Source organism: Nelumbo nucifera, chromosome 7, assembly GCF_055504915.1.
Source record: "Nelumbo nucifera cultivar China Antique chromosome 7, China Antique-T2T, whole genome shotgun sequence".
NCBI classification, from domain to species: Eukaryota; Viridiplantae; Streptophyta; class Magnoliopsida; order Proteales; family Nelumbonaceae; genus Nelumbo; species Nelumbo nucifera.
This window is the reverse complement of record NC_142655.1, coordinates 33,313,285-33,331,573: the sequence shown is the minus strand read 5'-3', so window position 1 is coordinate 33,331,573 and position 18,289 is coordinate 33,313,285. Positions and strand designations below refer to the sequence as shown.

The following is an 18,289-nucleotide window of genomic DNA, read 5'->3' as shown; positions in this document are numbered from 1 at the left end:
TTGGACTCACCAACGCGCCCCCTCCACCTTTCAGACCCTCATGAATGACATCTTCAGGCCATTCCTAAGGCGATTTATTCTGGTGTTTTTCGATGACATTCTGGTACACAGCGGAGATTGGGATACACATGGAACATCTGAAACTCACCCTCACAACTCTAAGGGGGCACCGGTTACATGCCAAAATGACAAAGTGTTCCTTTGGACAATGACAAATTCAATACTTAGGCCATGTGGTTGCAGCAGGGCAAGTCATGGCAGACGAAGAAAAGGTAGACGTCATCCAGAAGTGGCCCAAGGCCACTACTATAAAGGCTCTAAGGGGCTTTCTTGGGCTAACCGGATATTATAGGCGCTTCATTAAGGGGAATGGGCTTATGGCCGCCCCTCTAATGCGTCTATTAAAGAAGGATTCCTTCGGTTGGGCTGATGATGCCTAACGGGCTTTTGAAGACTTGAAGATAGCAGTTTCTAGCCCTCCAGTCCTCACTCTTCCAGACTTCTCTCAACCCTTTGAAATAGAATGTGATGCATCGGATGTAGGAGTAGGACCGTCTTGATGCAGAAAGAGCAGCCCATTGCTTATTTCAGCAAGGCTCTCTCAGCAGCTCACCAAAGTCGGTCCACTTATGTCAAAGAAATGATGGCTATGGTAATGGCAGTGCAAAAGTGGCGTGCATACCTATTGGGATGCCAATTTGTTATAAGGACAGACCAACAAAGTTTGAAGTACATAGCAGAGCAAAGGGTGCACACCCCGAAGCAGCAAAAATGGCTTAGTAAACTGATGGGCTTTGACTACCTCATAAAATATAAGCCTGGGCCCGCAAACAGAGTAGTTGATGCCTTGTCACGAGTGGAAGAGTTAGCCCATCTGACTTGCTCTCAGCCCAGTGTTCCCTTGTTTGAAGCTATACGGCAAGAAGCCAGGTCTGATCTGCAGCTACAGAACATTAGAGATAAGTGGAGTCGTAACCCTTCCCAAGTTGCGGGTTACCAAATTGTGAGGCCTGATCTTTTCTTTAGGGGCCAGTTTGTTGTTGCCCAGAATTCAACCCACAAAGTTGAACTGCTAAGGTTGTTTCATGACTCTGCGTTGGGGGGACACTCAGGGGTGCTACGGACCCCAAAGAGGCTCAACAGCCACTATCATTGGGTAGGAATGCGTAAGGATGTATTGCACTATGTATCCGAATGCCAAACCTGCCAACAGCATAAATACTCCTCACAGTCTCCCGCTGGCCTTCTACAACCCCTCAAGATTCCAAAGCAAGTGTGGGAAGACCTCTCCATGGACTTCATCACGGGTCTTCCACGTTCTGCAGGAAAGGAGGTTATCATGGTAGTGGTTGACCGTCTCACCAAGTACAGCCATTTCTCTGCATAACCTCACCCTTATACCGCAGCAATGGTGGCTGACATCTTCATACAGGACGTCGCCAAGCTGCATGGAACCCCAAGATCCATTGTCTCAAACCGTGACCTTGCCTTCCGGAGTTCATTCTGGAAGGAATATTTTCGGTTGCAAGGAACCTAACTGCACCCCTCCACAAGTTATCACCCGCAGACTAATGGACAGACTGAAGATCGTAATCGATGCTTGGAAGCCTACCTTAGATGCTTCATAGGGAGAAGCCTCGACAGTGGGCTCACTAGCTTCTGTGGGTAGAATACTGGTACAATTTGACTTATCAATCGGCTATTGGAATGACACCCTTCAAAGCTCTATATGGCAGAGAACCCCCTCCCATATTACCTTATGAATATGGGTCATCAAAGGTGGCAGAAGTAGAGACCCGTCTACTTGCGAGAGACGAGATTCTTAGATTGCTTAAGTCCAACTTGACAAAAGCCCAACAGCGAATGAAGGCCTGCTATGACTCTCACCACCGCCCATTAGAATTTCAGGTGGGTGATTTTGTTTACCTTAAGCTCCAACCTTACCGCCAGATCTCAGTAGTAAGACGGGCTTGGCACAAGCTAGCGCCCAGGTATTATGGGCCTTATAAGGTTTTGGAGAGAGTGGGCCTTGTTGCTTACCGGTTGGACCTCCCTTCAACCTCAAAGCTTCATCCGGTGTTTCACATCTCACTTCTTAAGAAGGCGGTGGGAAATCATACTCCTGTCTTATCTAACTTACCCCAATTCACTGAAGAAGGGGACATTGACACAGAGCCTATCAGAATTGTGAATTTCCGTTGGGTTCGACGAGGTGGTCAGGTTGTGCCAAAAGCCAAGGTAGAATGGGTTGGACTTCCTCCAGATGACGCCACTTGGGTACCTTATCTAAGGCTGAACGAGAGGTTTCCGAACCTAGACCTTGAGGCCAAGGTCGATGCTAAGGAGGGAGGAATTGTTGGAACCCAAACACTCCCTCCAAGCCCAACTATGGGAGTGGAGCAGACCACCACCAATCAGCATTTCACTAGAAGATAGAAAGGGTAGTGGACACGCGGCAAAGCCTCCAAAGTTAGTTATACTCAGAACCTTCCAGAGTTAGTTACACTGCCACCAGAAGATATTCTCTCCATGATTGCACACATGTAGGCCAGCTATATAAGGCCCTGATCATGTAATAAACAGTGTGAATGAATATCTCTTTACCTCTCTCTCTCTAAGCCATTCTTCTTCCTACCTTCCCCTCTCTTCTCTCCCTTCATCTTCTGTTTCAGGAGGTTAAGCCACCCTCGAAGGGGCTTCCGAGGTGAGCGGTAACTCATCAGATTGATTGTCTGAAAAGGAATCTACATAAAGAATTTGAAATAAAGGATCTTAGAGAACCGAGATACTTCCTAGGCATTGAAGTTGTAAGATCAAAACATGGAATTTTTATCTCTCAAAGGAAGTATGTCTTGGATCTTCTTCAAGAGACAGGGAAGCTTGGAACGAAGGCAATCAGTACCCCTATTGATCAGAACCATAGAATCAATGCATCAGAAGGTGAACCAGTAAAGGACATTGGGAGATATCAGAGATTTGTGGGTCGGCTGCTATACTTGTGTATGACAAAACCAAACATTTCCTATGCAGTAAGTGTGGTAAGTCAATATATGCATGCTCCACGAGTCCAGCATTGGGAGACAGTTGACAGGATTCTTGCTTATCTGAAGGGACACCCGGGCAAAGGCATATTGTTTACTGATCATGGACAGTTGAAACTAGAGGCTTATACAGATGCAGATTGGGCAAGATGCCTTGATGACAGGAGATCAACTTCAAGAGTGTGCACCCTTGTTGGGGTTAACCTTGTCTCGTGGAAGAGTAAGAAACAAACAGTGGTGGCAAGATCAAGTGCTGAAGCTGAATACAAGGCCATGGCACATGGAGTTTCAGAACTTCTCTGGATCCGTTCCCTATTAGAAGAAATCGATGTACAGGCAAAAGAACCTATGATGTTATACTGTGATAACCAGGCAGCAATTAACATTGCCCATAACCCAGTCCAGCATGACCGAACTAAGCACATTGAAGTGGATAGACATTTTATCAGAGAGAGTAACTTCTGGAGAAGTTTGCCTTCCATACATTGCTTCTGATCTGCAGCTCGCGGATGTTCTCACAAAAGGTGTTGCAAAGAACAAGCTGGAGCATGATCTACGCAAGTTGGGAATGTGTGACATTTACTCCCAACTTGAGGGGGAGTGTTGAGTTGGGCATAGTTGTTTTTTATTCTTATTTTAAGCTATTTAGTTAGGAAGTTATTGGGCGTTAGGCCCATTAGTTTATATTTTTAACTTGTGACTGTTCAGCTACATTAGTAGCCGCCCTACTAAGGGCATCCTTGTAATATCTCATCCTTTAAGTTAAGTATAAATATAATGAAGGGTTGGCGGCTAGGGTTAATTCAAGAATCCTGGTTGACTTCCTACTCTTTTCTCCCTCTCTTTTCTTCTCTACTACTGAAATCTTTATCTTCCTCCCCTTTTCCTTTCACAAGAAATTCAACTAAATCTACAATCAGTGATTTCTACTAGAAGAAAGAAGAAAAAAAAAGAGAGAGAAAAGAGGAGAAAAAGAGAGAAGAAAAGTTTGGTTCGAATGAGAGAAAAAATTCCCTCTCCCATTCGGCCAGACATGTTTTATATTACTAACATAATGGAAAAGACACATGTGAACTTACTTAAGTGAGGGACACTAGTTCTAATATAATATTACAGATCAGCAACCTCAACATAAGTATAAAGACAGAAATACCCTAACACAGCCTCCCTCTTTTCTCTTCATCTCTTCAACTCCTATTCCCCCAATCTTAATGCTCTTCCCCTTATGTTTTTTCGAAACCTACCTCAACCCTAGGCTCGCACTTATTAGTAAATTCATCATTCACCCCTTCTTTTGTCTTTCCTATTTTACCCTCTAAACCCAAAAAGGGCCCTTCACTAAAAATTACCTTTTTACCCTTATTCTCCCTTGCCTTTTCAGCTTCTTCCTCTTCCTCTTCCCATTGTTGCCCTATGAGTCGCGACAGTTCCTCTTCTCCCTTCCTCTCTCTCTCTTCTCTTTCATCTTTATTCCTCTTCCTCTTTCCATTTTTTTCTAATTCCAACACCTTTTCCATATCACACTTCCTCCTGAAACTAAATATAAAAAGCACACCCCCAGTCTCCACACATTTTCTAAATGCCTACCATGCCATTCCATTGACACGTAATTCTCCACTTCTCTGATATCAGGATCAGAGTTGATGAACCTCCCAACCAAACAACAATACAAAAACTCCAACCTTGGGTTGCCACTCCTTGCATTTCCATCATGAGAATGAAAAAACAACGCCTTTTTCCAGTTAACAATTAAATTTTATTGCTTGTGTACAAAACAATAGAATATATTCAGCAAAGGGCTGGATTCGCTATGTTGTTAGGCTACCAATGTGCTTCCTAACCACAACCCCTATCGATTACATCAATCATTGTGATATTGTTCCCTAAAATAGATTAGCTCTGTTTACCCCATGTTTGGCAATTGTATTGGCAAAACTGTATGCTGATCTTCAAACCCATTTGAAAGTGCCTCCTAGTTTCCTAGTCAAGTATGAAATTATACATAAAATGACTACATTTCTATGGATGAATCACACAAAGAGGGATACTAAGAGCTTCAAACAACTAAATCCGTTCTTACACATAACTTCAAGACTAGAAAGCTCCTCAAATGGGTATTAAAAACCTAATATTAAAATGAACCACAAACACATGGAAGGCTTGAATTGATCTTTAACATGATTTTATGATGAGAAGCCCACTTCAATAGTTCAATAAATGTGTAAAATGTGAATGACATATTCTTGGCATAAGGCATCTCAAGACTCAAGGTATGAGGCATGTGTCTTATAGCCTTAAAATTGAATCTCAAGGCTCTTAGCTTAAGCTTTATTTTGTTGCATTAGTCAAACAAGCTTTTTGGAACACTTCTGAAATAAAGAAATTTAGCTATTCCCTTCAACCTGTCTTTCTTAAACTCACTAGGATAGCACGCTGAAAATACAAGATCAGACTTTTGACAATAACACCTTCAAATACAAACAACAGAGAGCTAAATGAACCTGCTAAAATGGCAGGGAACTCTTACCTGCACAAATGTAGAAACTGAGAGAAGGGGTTTCTCTCCTACCTTCTGACGTCTAGCCTACAGAATTAAGCAGAACCATAATAAGATGAGCATCACAGCCATGTGTATCAAGAGACAAAAAAAAAGCAGAATCTTTATTCAATTCCAACAGAATCCTTAGTCACTCCTAAACAGTGTCCAGCTAAAGAGCAAAGAAGCTTAGGAAATTCCCTGCCACCCATGTTACCCAAATACAACAAGGACACAGCTTGACAAGGCATCAAATAAGGAGTTCACAATAAAAATTAAGTATCCAACACAATATGTCACCCTAGTACAGGTATTAAGGAATTATATTCCACCCCAACCACCAAATCACACGTACATAAACAAAATGAATACATAAAATGAAAAAGTAAATTAGTTATGTTGTTGGGACCACTGTTAGGTTCTTATTAGACTGTTATTATTGCCTTTTCTTTGTTAAGCTGTAACCATTGTAGTTTTCTCTATTCTTTAAACACCCTCACATATAATTCAGTGAGGGTGCTGCCACTGACACTTTTCCAGCAAATATTCTTTCTTCTGATCTACTGTTTCTCCTTCTCTCTTCCTCTCTTTACTTCTAGATGGAATCAGAGCAAGATTGATAGAAGTCAAGGCTTGGATCCACCTTTCTTTCTTCTCTTCTACTCAGATTTCCTCTAGAATTGACTGGAATTTCCAAAAATCTGAAAGAGATCCGATCGAGTAAGTGTTTTCTGCTATTCTTTCTTTTCCTTTTGGTTGTAGAACCAAAAAGCGCCCTTCTTTCTTCTCTTCTACTCAGATTTCCTCTAGAATTGACTGGAATTTCCAAAAATCTGAAAGAGATCCGACCAAGTAAGTGTTTTCTGCTATTCTTTCTTTTCCTTTTGGTTGTAGAACCAAAAAGGTTATTGTTTGGGGTGTTTTATTCCTTCATATGATGAGTTTTTGAGTTCATGGAGGAGTTTCCTCAGTGTTCTTCTGTTGTTGAGATGTGAGATCCATTTGTCTGTGTGTCGTGCCCTGTTTTATGGATCTCACACCAAGTTTCAGACCTGGCAATCTGTATTGTGGTGTGTTTGGTGCTTGAGGAGTGTTCTTTCCCCCCACACATCAGTTGTTTAGCAGTGTACAGACTGTGAGGGTTGGATGGAGGTGTTCCCTCCTTCCTTTTTTGGGCTGGTGGTGTTTGAAGGTATTTCTACTGCTGGTTTTGTGTCTTCCAGCCAGGTTTAGGTGTTGTTAACAGATAAACAGATCGGGGTTTGTGGTTGTTGGTGCTTTTTACTCCTTTCTGGTACAAGTTTCAAGTGTGATTACCATTTATTATGTGTAAGGACAATGCCTACTGAAGATTCAACTATCTCAGAAGTTACTGGAAGCCAAAACATGACCAGTTTAGGTGCTAAAAGTTGGGGTTTTATTGTTGCTATCACTGTCCTTGATGGACTCAATTATTTGGAGTGATCAAAAAGTGTGAAATTATACGTGGGCTGAAGAGGTAAGCTTGGGTATTTGTCCGGTGATGTCCCTCAACCTAAGGAGGCTCGTTTGGCTCGTGGTAAGTGGGACCAAGACAACTACTTGATCATGTCTTGGCTAGTGACCTCTATTCACCCTAGTCTGAGGAAGAACTTCATGTGGACTGATATGGAAAAGGAGATATGGAATCAAGCTAAGGCTACTTTTCCGAGCAAAGGCATTATGCTCGTACATATCAGCTTCAAGTAGTGATCCACTTGTAAACAAGGGACTGTGAGGGAGAGTATGTTCTGGGCAGTTTTGTAAGAAAGATTACTGGGGGCTCAACACCTACTTAGGGGTTGACAGATGTACTTAAATCTGGAAAGTTATTTTTAAGTTATATTAATGAAGTTGTTGTTTCCAATCAAAAAAAAAAAAAATCCACTTGTACAGGAGGAGAAAAGTCTGTCATCATATTATTCTTCTCTGACCTCAATGTAGAAAGAGCTTGATTATTATCTGACTGTTGACTGGAAGAATGAATCAAATGCATAGGAGTATAAGAGACTTATAAATCAGAAGAGGGTGTTTGCTTTCTAGGCTGGTCTTAATCCCAGTTATGAGCTCATTCGTGTTCAGGTATTAGGGAGAAAGGAGCTCCCATCAATTCAGGAAGTTTACTCCCTAGTTCAATCTAAGGAGAGGAGGAAGGGTAATGATGCTATGAAGAGGACTGAGGCTGTTGATAGAGATAAGTTGAGATGTTCTCATTGTGGCAGAACCTGACATACCAAAGAAACATGTTGGGACCCTGTGGACAAGCCAAAGAAATTCCAGTCCTTTAAGGAACCACAGCAGTATGGGAATAAAATCTAATCTACAAAGGAGAAGGCCCTATCTTTGCATCTCACCTAATTGGTGTACTCTTTGTAGATCCCATGGTGAGGATTGTTATCATTTACTAATTTCTTATTCGGTTACAGCAGATTTGTGGGATTGGCCATTCTTGATCTTTGGATGCAGGTGGAAAAGGCCAGCAGAAGTAAGCTTGCTTTTTTACCCTTCTGTCTTTGCTTGGCGCCAACAAAGAGGAAGAATAATGTGGAGGGTTGCAAAAGCAGCATTGCTTTGGACAGTGTGGGAAGAAAGGAATGCCAGAATAGTCCAAGAGAAGGAGAGAAGCCAACAAGATGTGAAGGACTTTATCCTGTATAGGGCTATCTCGTGGCTAAAATCTTTGGATTTATTTCAGCAGTTTTCTTTCAATGATTTGTGGTGGCATTAGCCAGCAGTGGAAAGAAGTTCCTCGTTAAAGATAAAGGTGCACAGGAGCTGGGTACCACCACCTAAAGGTTTTATGAAGTTAAATTTTGATGATAGCAGTCAAAGCAATCCAGGTTATTCTGGGATGGGAGGAGTTATAAGGAATGAAAGTGGCTCTGTAACTCTGTTATTTTCAAGCCCATTAGGCGAGGGGGGCTCCACTAGGGCAGAACTGCTTGTTGCTCTGCAAGGGGTAGATTTGCTGTGCAGATAGGATGGAATAGCTAGTAATAGAAGGAAACTCCAAGGTGGTTATGGGGTAGTTACAGAACCCAGAGACAGTAGTTTGGCATTTCAAGAATGAACTTAAAAAAATTAACTGTTTGACAAGGAATTTGAATGCTAGAACACAATGGGTGGGAAGATCTACTAATGCTATGGCTGATTGCTTAGCCAAGCAAGGGGCAACTAGGGATGAGTTGTATTGGGCACAGTTGTAATCTCTTTTAATTTTTGATGGGTTGGAGAGGTCACAGCTCATGCCTCTCCAAATATCTTTTGTAATTGTTATATGTTTCTATCCTCTTCCCTAATAAAATCTCTCATTTATCAAAAAAAAAAAAAAACGGTGACTCATCTCAAGAGAGTATCTCCACAGGCTCTAACTCCAAGGAGGGGATGCTAAATACCTTACGTGATCAGTTGAAAGAGTATGGTAGGACTCTCCAGCAACTTGAAGAGTGCTCAGTCACTCTGTCTACCTCACATCTATCCACTTCAGGTAACCAGACCTCTGCATTTCATGTGTCTACCTCATTTCCAACCATTGGATCATTGATTTTGGGGCAACCAACCACATGACTAGTAATAAGCCAAGTTTATTTTCCAATGGAAACTTACTCCTTTCCAATGTACTCTCATATCTTCTCTCCACCACTCTTCCACCTTATGAATGAAGTCTGGATGAGTATGCCACATAATTTCAAACCTAAAAAGGGCGGGGCCACTCAGAAAGTCCCCCATTCCAATACTATTTGGGCAATGATCAAAGGTAACCCTTGGCAATTCCCTAGCCACCAACCCTCCCCATACTCTTCCTTCTCAGTGCCAAACATAAATCTATCTTCAAACAAGTAGGGGAAGCCTATAAATTAGACCAAGTGAACAAATTCCATTGAAGCATAATCTCTTTTAGCTCACAGGAGTATACTAACTCATTGAACTTCCTCATGCTAGTAGAAATCTCCCCTAGACACTAGGGATCATCCCATAATCCCCTAATGTCAAAGAGTTCCTCCAACAAATCCTTTCTTTGTCTATAATTGTTAGGCCCATAGATATTTGTCAAGACCCAAGTAAAGCCATCCCCTACATTTTTAAATTTTAATGAAATTGAGAGAAACAGCCAATTAGTTCTTCTATAGATTCCACCACTTCATTTCTCCACATTGTGAACATTCCCCCTAAGGCACCCCAAGAAGGTGCTACAGTCCAACTAATGCCACTAGAGCTCCACACACTCCTCATCCACCTTCTATCCATATCTGTGAGTTTAATTTCCTGCAATATCACTGTCTAGTCACTCCCTTCACAAGAGATCCTTTATAACCCGCTTCTTCCTAACACTACACAATCCTCTAACATTAAAGCTAATAATCTTCATAACAACATATGTAAATCCCACCCGCAATAATTTGAAATAAAACAGAAAAAGGAGAAGATTGAAGAAGATGGGAGAGAGAAACAATGGATGAAGAACATGGAAGAAAAGGGAAGGAAGAGAGTCAATCAAACCTCTCTCCAGTTCCCCACTATTGTATTTTATTCTTTAATTGTAAAAAGGACAAAATTAAATGAATACCTGTTATGGACCCGGGAATAGGATCTCGTCACGGGTCGGTCCACGGGAAAAACCTCTTGTTTTCCCTTGTTCCTCCCCTTCCCAGCCGAACCTATCTTGGCGTCCTAAAGGGTGATTTGTCCAAGAGATCACCGAACTCTCCTTTTACTCTCTTCCTTGACTGAATTTTTTTTATATCTTTATTCAATAATCTCAGCTCCTTAAATAGGAGATTACAAGAGGTAAGAGTCCTCCTTGTAGGGAGACTCCTTGATAACTAAACTGCTTACAGATAAGATAGATAAGACTCCTAGATAAGACTCCCTACTCAAGAAGGATAAAAACTCCCTAAGATAAATCAGATTCTATACTAATCCTTATTGGAACAGATAAGATAAGAGTAAGATAAGAAAGCAGATAAGATAAAGATAAGGTAAGATGAACTGTGGCTAGCTAGATAATCTGATGAGGGTCCCATGTTACTGCTGCTGTCGGCGACGATACTTCCTCCCAACGAATGCATCCATAACATTACTCCCCTCCTGGACTACAAGCTTGTCCTCAAGCTCGAGATCCGGATAGGTGTCTTGGAGTTCAGTCAAGGGAATCCAGGTGGCTTCGGCTGATGGTAAGCTGTCCCATTCCACTAGGACCTCGAGAACACCCCGATTGATTCTGGATCGAACTAAAGACCGAGGTTGGGGGATGAATTTGCCGTCTTTCAGGGGCAGTAGGGGGGGTACTTAATCCGGGGGATGACCCGTAAATGGCTTGAGCAAGGAAACGTGAAAAATATCATGGATTTTGTGGTGCTCCGGCAGTTCGAGCTGATATGCAACTGGGCCGATCCGCCATAATACCTTGAAGGGTCCATAAATTTTAGGAGCTAATTTAGGGGCAGCCCGGTGTCCCAAGGAACGTTGCCGATAGGGCTGGAGCTTCAACCACACAAACTGACCTTGTTCAAGAGTTAGTTCTCGTCGATGCTGGTCATAGGCGTGCTTCATGCGTAATTGCGCTTGTTGCAAGCGGAGAAAAACTTCAGCTAGGAGGGCATCGCGCTCTTGGAGGGAACGATCAATCTCATCCAATCGAGTTGAACCGGGCTCGTATGATAACAAGCGAGGAGGATCCCGGCCATAGACAACTCGGAAGGGTGTCATGCCGAGGGACAAATGATAGGCCGTGTTATAACAATATTCGGCCCAGGGAAGCCAATCAACCCACCGGCGTGGTTGGTCCCCAACAAAACAGCGGAGGTACATCTCGATTGTACGGTTCACTACCTCTGTTTGGTCGTCTGTCTAAGGATGGTAGGTGAAGGAAAAAGCTAAGGTCGTACCATGCAACCGAAACAGTTCCTTCCAGAACGCACTGGTAAAAACAGGGTCCCTGTCGCTGATGATGGATTCTGGTAGCCCATGTAGACGGAAAATGTGTAAAGAAAACGTGGGCGACTGAAACAGCACTGTACAGGTGTGACAGAGGGATGAAGTGGGCATACTTAGAAAAGCGATCCACCACCACGAATAGAATTGATTTTCTGCCCACCTTGGGTAGGCCCTTGATGAAATCCATGGATATATCAACCCAGATTTGTGTTGGAATTGAGAGGGGCTGAAGAAGGTCAGCTGGGTGTAGGTTCTCCCATTTGTGTTGTTGGCACGTGGAGCAGTTATGGAGGAAGTCCCGAATAGAAGATTTCATACCTGGCCAATAGAAATCAGCTTGGACATGATGCAGTGTCTTCTGAATGCCCTCATGGGTGGAGTTATGTATACCGCAGATGACGGAGGGAATTAAGGAAGAATTTGCCAAAAGGTATATACGTCCTTTGTAAAACACTAGCCCGTCATGAATGGACCAATTTGAGTCGGTTGTCCCGGACTGTATTTTCTGAACAAGGTCCTTCCACTCCGGTGAATGTGGCAGTGTGTTCCTGATGTCTTCCAGCAGGGTGACTCGGGGGTGTGAAATCGCACAAAGGAGCATAGTATCTTCGTCTCGTCTAGACAAGGCATCTACGGCACGATTTAAGGATCCCACCTTGTAGTCTACCCGAAAATCAAAACCGAGTAGTTTGCTAACCCAATGTTGTTGAGGCGAAGTGGTAAGCCACTGTTCCAACAAATATTTGAGGTTGTAGTGATCAGTCTTGACGACGAAGGATCTTCCCCATAAGTATGGCCTCCAGTGTTGCACTGCCTTAGCTAACCCAATCAGTTCGCGCTTGTAGGCGGGTAATTTTAGATGTCGGTCAGCTAGTTTGCGGCTGAAGAAGGTGATCGGATGCCCCCGTTGCTGCAATACGGCTCCAATACCTATACCTAATGCATCGCATTCGACTATGAATTCAAGGTCAAAATTTGGAAACTGCAGAACTGGCGTGGAGGAGAGGGCTTCCCTTAAACTCGCAAAGGCTGCATCAGCTGCATCGTCCCAATGGAAGGCATTTTTCTTTAGCATTTTGGTGAATGGGGCAGCCAAAAGTCCGTAATTTTGTACAAACTTGTGGTAGTAACCTGTCAGACCTAGGAACCCGCAGAGAGCCTTGGCGGATTGGGGCTTGGGCCATTCCTTGATTGCTTGAATCTTGGAGCCATCCACCGTGGACACCTTGCCCACTGATTACATGCCCTAAGTAAAGAACCCGGCGCTCCCCAAAAGAGCATTTGGACCGCTTAAGGAAGGGCTTGTGTTATCGCAAGAGTTCAAAAACAGTCCGTAGATGATGTACATGTTCTATCCATGACTTACTGTAAACTAAGATGTCGTCAGAGAACACTAAGACAAATCTGCGGAGGTAGGATTGAAATATCTCGTTCATCAAAGACTGGAATGTGGATGGGGCATTGGTGAGACCAAACGGCATAACTAGAAATTCAAAGTGACCATGATGCGTTCTGAAGGCAGTTTTCTCCACATCCTCGGGAGCCATCCGAACCTGAAAATATCCTAACCGTAGGTCTAATTTCGAGAAGTACTGGGCTCCATGGAGTTCATCCAGCAGCTCATCTACAACGGAGATAGGGAATTTATCCTTGACAGTCCAGTTATTGAGCTCTCTGTAGTCCACACAAAATCTCCAAGTCCCATCTTGCTTTGGTACCAATAGAACCGACGAGGAGAAGGGAGAGGGGCTAAGACGAATGATTCCTTGCTTCATCATGTTCGTACACTACTTCTCTATCTCGTCCTTCTGTAGATGTGGGTAGCGATAAGGCCGGACGACGACGGGTTCTGATCCTGCTACCAGAGGGATCCGATGATTGCAAGCTCAGGAGGGTGGAAGTCCCTTGGGTTCTTGGAATACATCTGATAAATCAATGAGGAGTCTTTCCATATCCGCTATGTGCATTGTTTCGCCCTGCAGTGTATGCAACTGCATTTTTGCCTTTACTCCGGTTCCCTACCAAGTAACTTGTTTTCCATCCAAGTGGAATGTCATTGTTAGGGCGCTGAAATCCCACAGGGTTGGGCCTAGGGTGATCAACCATTTAACTCCCAGAACTATATCAAATTCATCTAAAGATAGCACGAATAGATCAGCAGAGAAGGATTCTGATTCGACCTATATTTGGATGTTCTTGCAGATTCCGGGACTGTGAACCCTCTCTCCATTCGCTATAGCTACCAGCAGTTGTGGCCTGATTTCCATAGGTAATTCTAACTGGAGGGCAGCTTGCTCACTTACAAAATTGTGCGTGCTTCCTGAGTCAACAAGGATGCGTACTGGTTTCCTTGCTACCTGCGCCCGCAATTGCATGGTTTTTGAGGTCTTTATCCCGGTAATCGCATGAAGGGAGATCTCGAATTCTAATGCTACGAGTTCATCCTCGTCCTCCTCTTGTTCGTCCACCAGAAGGCAGAATAGCCTCTTGCATCTGTGCCCCGCTGAATATAGATCATCGCAATTGAAGCGCTGCCCCCTTGCCCGGCGCTCTGCCATCTCAGCTCTGTTTAATGGGTGGTGCCGCCATGCTGCTTCCCATGCTTGATGCCAACCTGGGAACGTTACCTGGATGAAATCTCTGTTCCCTGCTGGTTGCTGAAGAAGGGGACACCCCTATTGACTTCGAGGGTGCCCATGACGTCGGCGGCCAACCCACACTGAAGGTCCCGCGGCTGAGCTGTAGCTTACGTTCGAAGGCACAAGCTAGGTTCATGGCTGTGACCAGGTTGGGAGGGTGTTGCATCTCCACGTCCACCCTCAGGGGTTCTACTAACCCTGCGGTGAACTTATCTACCTACTGATCTGGTCGTACCGAGGCTGCCCTGGCAAGGAGGGTTTGAAATTGGTGTTGGTATTCAGCCACGGTTCCTGTTTGCTTGAGGTTGATCAATTCACCTAGCGGGTTGCTCATCAACGGGGGTCCAAATATGAGGAGGCAGTAGGATTTGAATTGACCCCAACTGAGCCCGTGTTCCTCCTGCTCTAGTCAGTAGAACCAGAGCTGCGCCTCCTCCGTTAGGTCGAAAGCGGCCAGGTTGACCTTGTCTGTGCCTTCCGTGCGCTGATTGCGAAAGAACTGTTCACAACGATATAGCCACCCCAGCAGATCTTCGGTGCCGTTGTAAGACGGGAACTCCAGTCGGCTGTACTTGGAAACAACCGCGGCTGTCGGGGCGGCGGTCTGCTGTTCGCCGGACGACTCCGTCCAATCTGGTCGGCGGCTGTTGGTGGTGGCAGTCCCTTCGGAGCTCTTCTCCCTGTTAGAGAAATACGGTTCCAGCAAGCGTCGCAGCTCCCGGACATCGTCTTTGACTTCACAAACCTCCACGTTCTCCACAAGCCTGTGCTCCAGTTCGTGGACCCTAGACGACAGCTACTCCAGATCTCCCATGACGTTAGGCTCTGATACCAAGATGTTATGGGCCCGGGAATAGGATCTCGTCACGGGTCGGTCCACGGGAAAAACCTCTTGTTTTCCCTTGTTCCTCCCCTTCCCAGCCGAACCTATCTTGGCGTCCTAAAGGGTAATTTGTCCAAGAGATCACCGAACTCTCCTTTTACTCTCTTCCTTGACTGAATTTTTTTTGATATCTTTATTCAATAATCTCAGTTCCTTAAATAGGAGATTACAAGAGGTAAGAGTCCTCCTTGTAGGGAGACTCCTTGATAACTAAACTGCTTACAGATAAGATAAATAAGACTCCCTACTCAAGAAGGATAAAAACTCCCTAAGATAAATCAGATTCTATACTAATCCTTATTGGAATAGATAAGATAAGAGTAAGATAAGAAAGCAGATAAGATAAAGATAAGGTAAGATGAACTATGGCTAGCTAGATAATCTGATGAGGGTCCCATGTTATTGCTGCTGTCGGCGATGGTACTTCCTCCCAGTGAATGCGTCCATAACAATACCCTTAAGAGGGTAGCCAGCACTAGAAACAATGATAAAAGAAATAAAACAGGCCCACTAATCACAGGTATAAAGCATAAACAGAAATAAATAAACAATAATGAACTATGGCCCGTTCGGCCCTTCATCTCTACACTCCCACTCAAGCTAGGCATGAAGTTGAGCATAGATATCAATCATGCCCAGCTTGCTTACATAGTGTTGTAACTTTGCCTTAGGGACACCCTTGGTCAAAACATTTGCTAGATGTTGCTCTGAGGCAATGAAAGGAAGACAAACTTCTTTGGAAGCCACTCTTTCTTTTAGAAAATGATGGTCTACTTCAATGTATTTTGTCCTATCATGCTGAACTAGATTGTGAGCCATGTTAATTGCAGTCTGGTTATCACAATACAACATTAAAGGATTATCATATGCAATACCCATCTACTCTAGAAGTGACCTGAGCCATAACAACTTTGAAACTCCATGGGCCATGGCCCTATACTTTGCCTCAACTGAAGATCTAGTTACTACAAACTGCTTCTTACTTCTCCATGAGACAATGTTCCTCGCTACCATAACATGGTAACCAGATGTAGATCTTCTATCTTCAATACTACCAGCCCAACCGGCATCTGTATAAGCCTCTAGCTTCATGTGTCGATGCCTAGTGAAGAGAATACTCTTTCCTGAAATCCCCTTAAAGTAACACAAAACCTGTTCTGCAGCCATATGTGTGACTCTAGGGGCATGCATAAACTAACTAATCACACTAATAGCATAATGAAATATTTGGCCATGTCATATAAATATATAGTAACTTCCCCAAAAGTCGTTGGAACACTCCCCTATCTTACCAAGAGCTCACCATCATTAGCTGAGAGCTTGTGGTTGGCATCAAAAGGTGTAGAGGCAGGTTTGGCACCAAGTTTCCTAGTCTTAGTAAAAAAATCTAACACATACTTCCATTGGGAGATGAAGATACCATTTTTAGACCTTGCAACTTCAATTCCCAAGAAATATCTCAACCCCCTTAAATCCTTAATTTCAAATTCTGAATTAAGGAAGTTCTTGAGTGCTTATTCCTTTGTATCATTGTCTTTAACCACAATATCATCAACATAACAATAAGAAAAGCAACCATAGTACCTCTCCTCTTATTAAATAAGGAATGGTCAAATTGCATCTAAGTGTAACCAAACTCAACAAGTGCAGCCTAGAATCTGTTAAACCAGGCTCGAGGGGATTGCTTGAGACCATAAAGGGATTTCTTCAATTTTTGCACACCTTGCTCCGCATTTCCTTACCATGCATGCCTGGAGGAAGTGACATACTTCAGTCAACTCCCCACTTAAGAAGGTGTTCTTAACATCAAACTAATATAACAGCCAATCAGAACTTACTGCCAAGGACAAAAAGATCTCTCATTGAGGTCATTTTGACAAATGGTAAGAAGATCCCCATAGAATCAACTCCACACACTCGACTATAACCCTTGGAAAATAATTAGGCCTTATACCTCTCAATGGTATCATCAGCATGATACTTGATGGTGAACAACCACTTACATCCACTGGTTCCTTCCCATGAGGCAAATCTGCAATATCCCATGTATTATTTTTGCGAAGTGTTTCTATTTTAGTTCTCATAGCCTCCCTCCATTCTGGCTTAGATAAGGCCTCTCTATTGATTTGGGTATAGGCTGAGAGGAAATAGAGGCTAGGAAAGAGTAATAGGATGGTGACAAGAAATTGTAAGAAGGTACTTGGACGTTGTACATTTTCTCTTACCCTTTCTCACAGCTATAGGTCGGTCTAAATCTAGGAAAGAAGATGCTAAAGCAAGTCGTAAAGGAACTATCCTCTCTTCAGGAGCTAGGAATGCCTAAGGCTCAACTGTAGATGGGAGAACAACCTACTCATGTCATAAGCTTTGTCTTTGGTACCACCTCTAAATAATAGGATGAGTAGTGAAAACTAAAGGACTAGCAAGTGGAGGAGGAGGAATGGGAGAACTGGGAGAGGAGGAGGACTTTGAATCAACTAGCGGCCTCTTCCGCCAGTCGGCCTCTTCCACTGTTGCAACGAGTTACAGCGGCGATTTCGAATCAACTAGCGACAACATCCCTCTCTATAATTTCTCTCCCTATTCTCTCTCTCTCCTCCTCTCCCTCTCCCTCCATTTCCTCTCCTCTCTTTCTCTCGGCAACATCCTCAACCACCACTCAGTCTCTTCCACCACTGCAACTTCTTGCATTGGCGATTTTGAATCAACCAACGACAGCATACATCTCTGTAATTTCTTTCCCCCAAACCAATCATTATGAATAGAGCATCCTGACTTATCATTCTCTCTTCTCTCCTTCCCTTCCTTCCCCCCCCCCACCTCCTCTTGCCTTTCCCGCCACCACCAATGCAACTCTCAGCAATGGCAGTCCTATCTATTCTAATTATTAAATATTTTTTTAATAATTTTATTCTTATTTTAATAAATTATTTTTAATTTTTATAAATATATTTGTACTAATTATTAATTATTTTAATTTTTATTAATAATTAATTATTAAATATTTTAATAGTTTTAAGATATTAATTTGATAATTATTAAATTTTTTTTCATTGCTTTATGGACTTTATTACTATTTTCATTATTATTTTAACTCTTAATAATTTATTTTTAATTTATAAATTTATATGTATTTTTTTATTTTATTCTTGTTTTAATAAATTATTTTTTACTTTTTATAATATACTCATATTTTTCAATATTATTTTGAATTTAATAAATTATTTTTTATGAA

At 42.9% G+C, this 18,289-nt stretch overlaps 1 protein-coding gene across 6 annotated transcripts in view; it reads right to left on the bottom strand.

Moving 5' to 3' along the window:
• The window catches only part of LOC104598294 (CMP-sialic acid transporter 4-like), a 91,602-nt gene that overhangs the window by 67,961 nt on the left and 5,352 nt on the right, over window positions 1–18,289 (bottom strand). For 5 of the 6 annotated variants that reach the window (XR_735344.3, XM_019197948.2, XM_010260293.3 and 2 more), the window contains exon 4: window positions 5,569–5,625. The exons of the other annotated variant lie outside the window; for it this stretch is intronic. Coding sequence is in view for 4 of the 5 variants with exons in the window: in XM_019197948.2 (XP_019053493.1) it covers window positions 5,569–5,625 (57 nt within the window). In the remaining variant the exon portion in view is untranslated. The remainder of the gene's footprint in view (window positions 1–5,568; window positions 5,626–18,289) is intronic. 6 annotated transcript variants of the gene reach the window in all.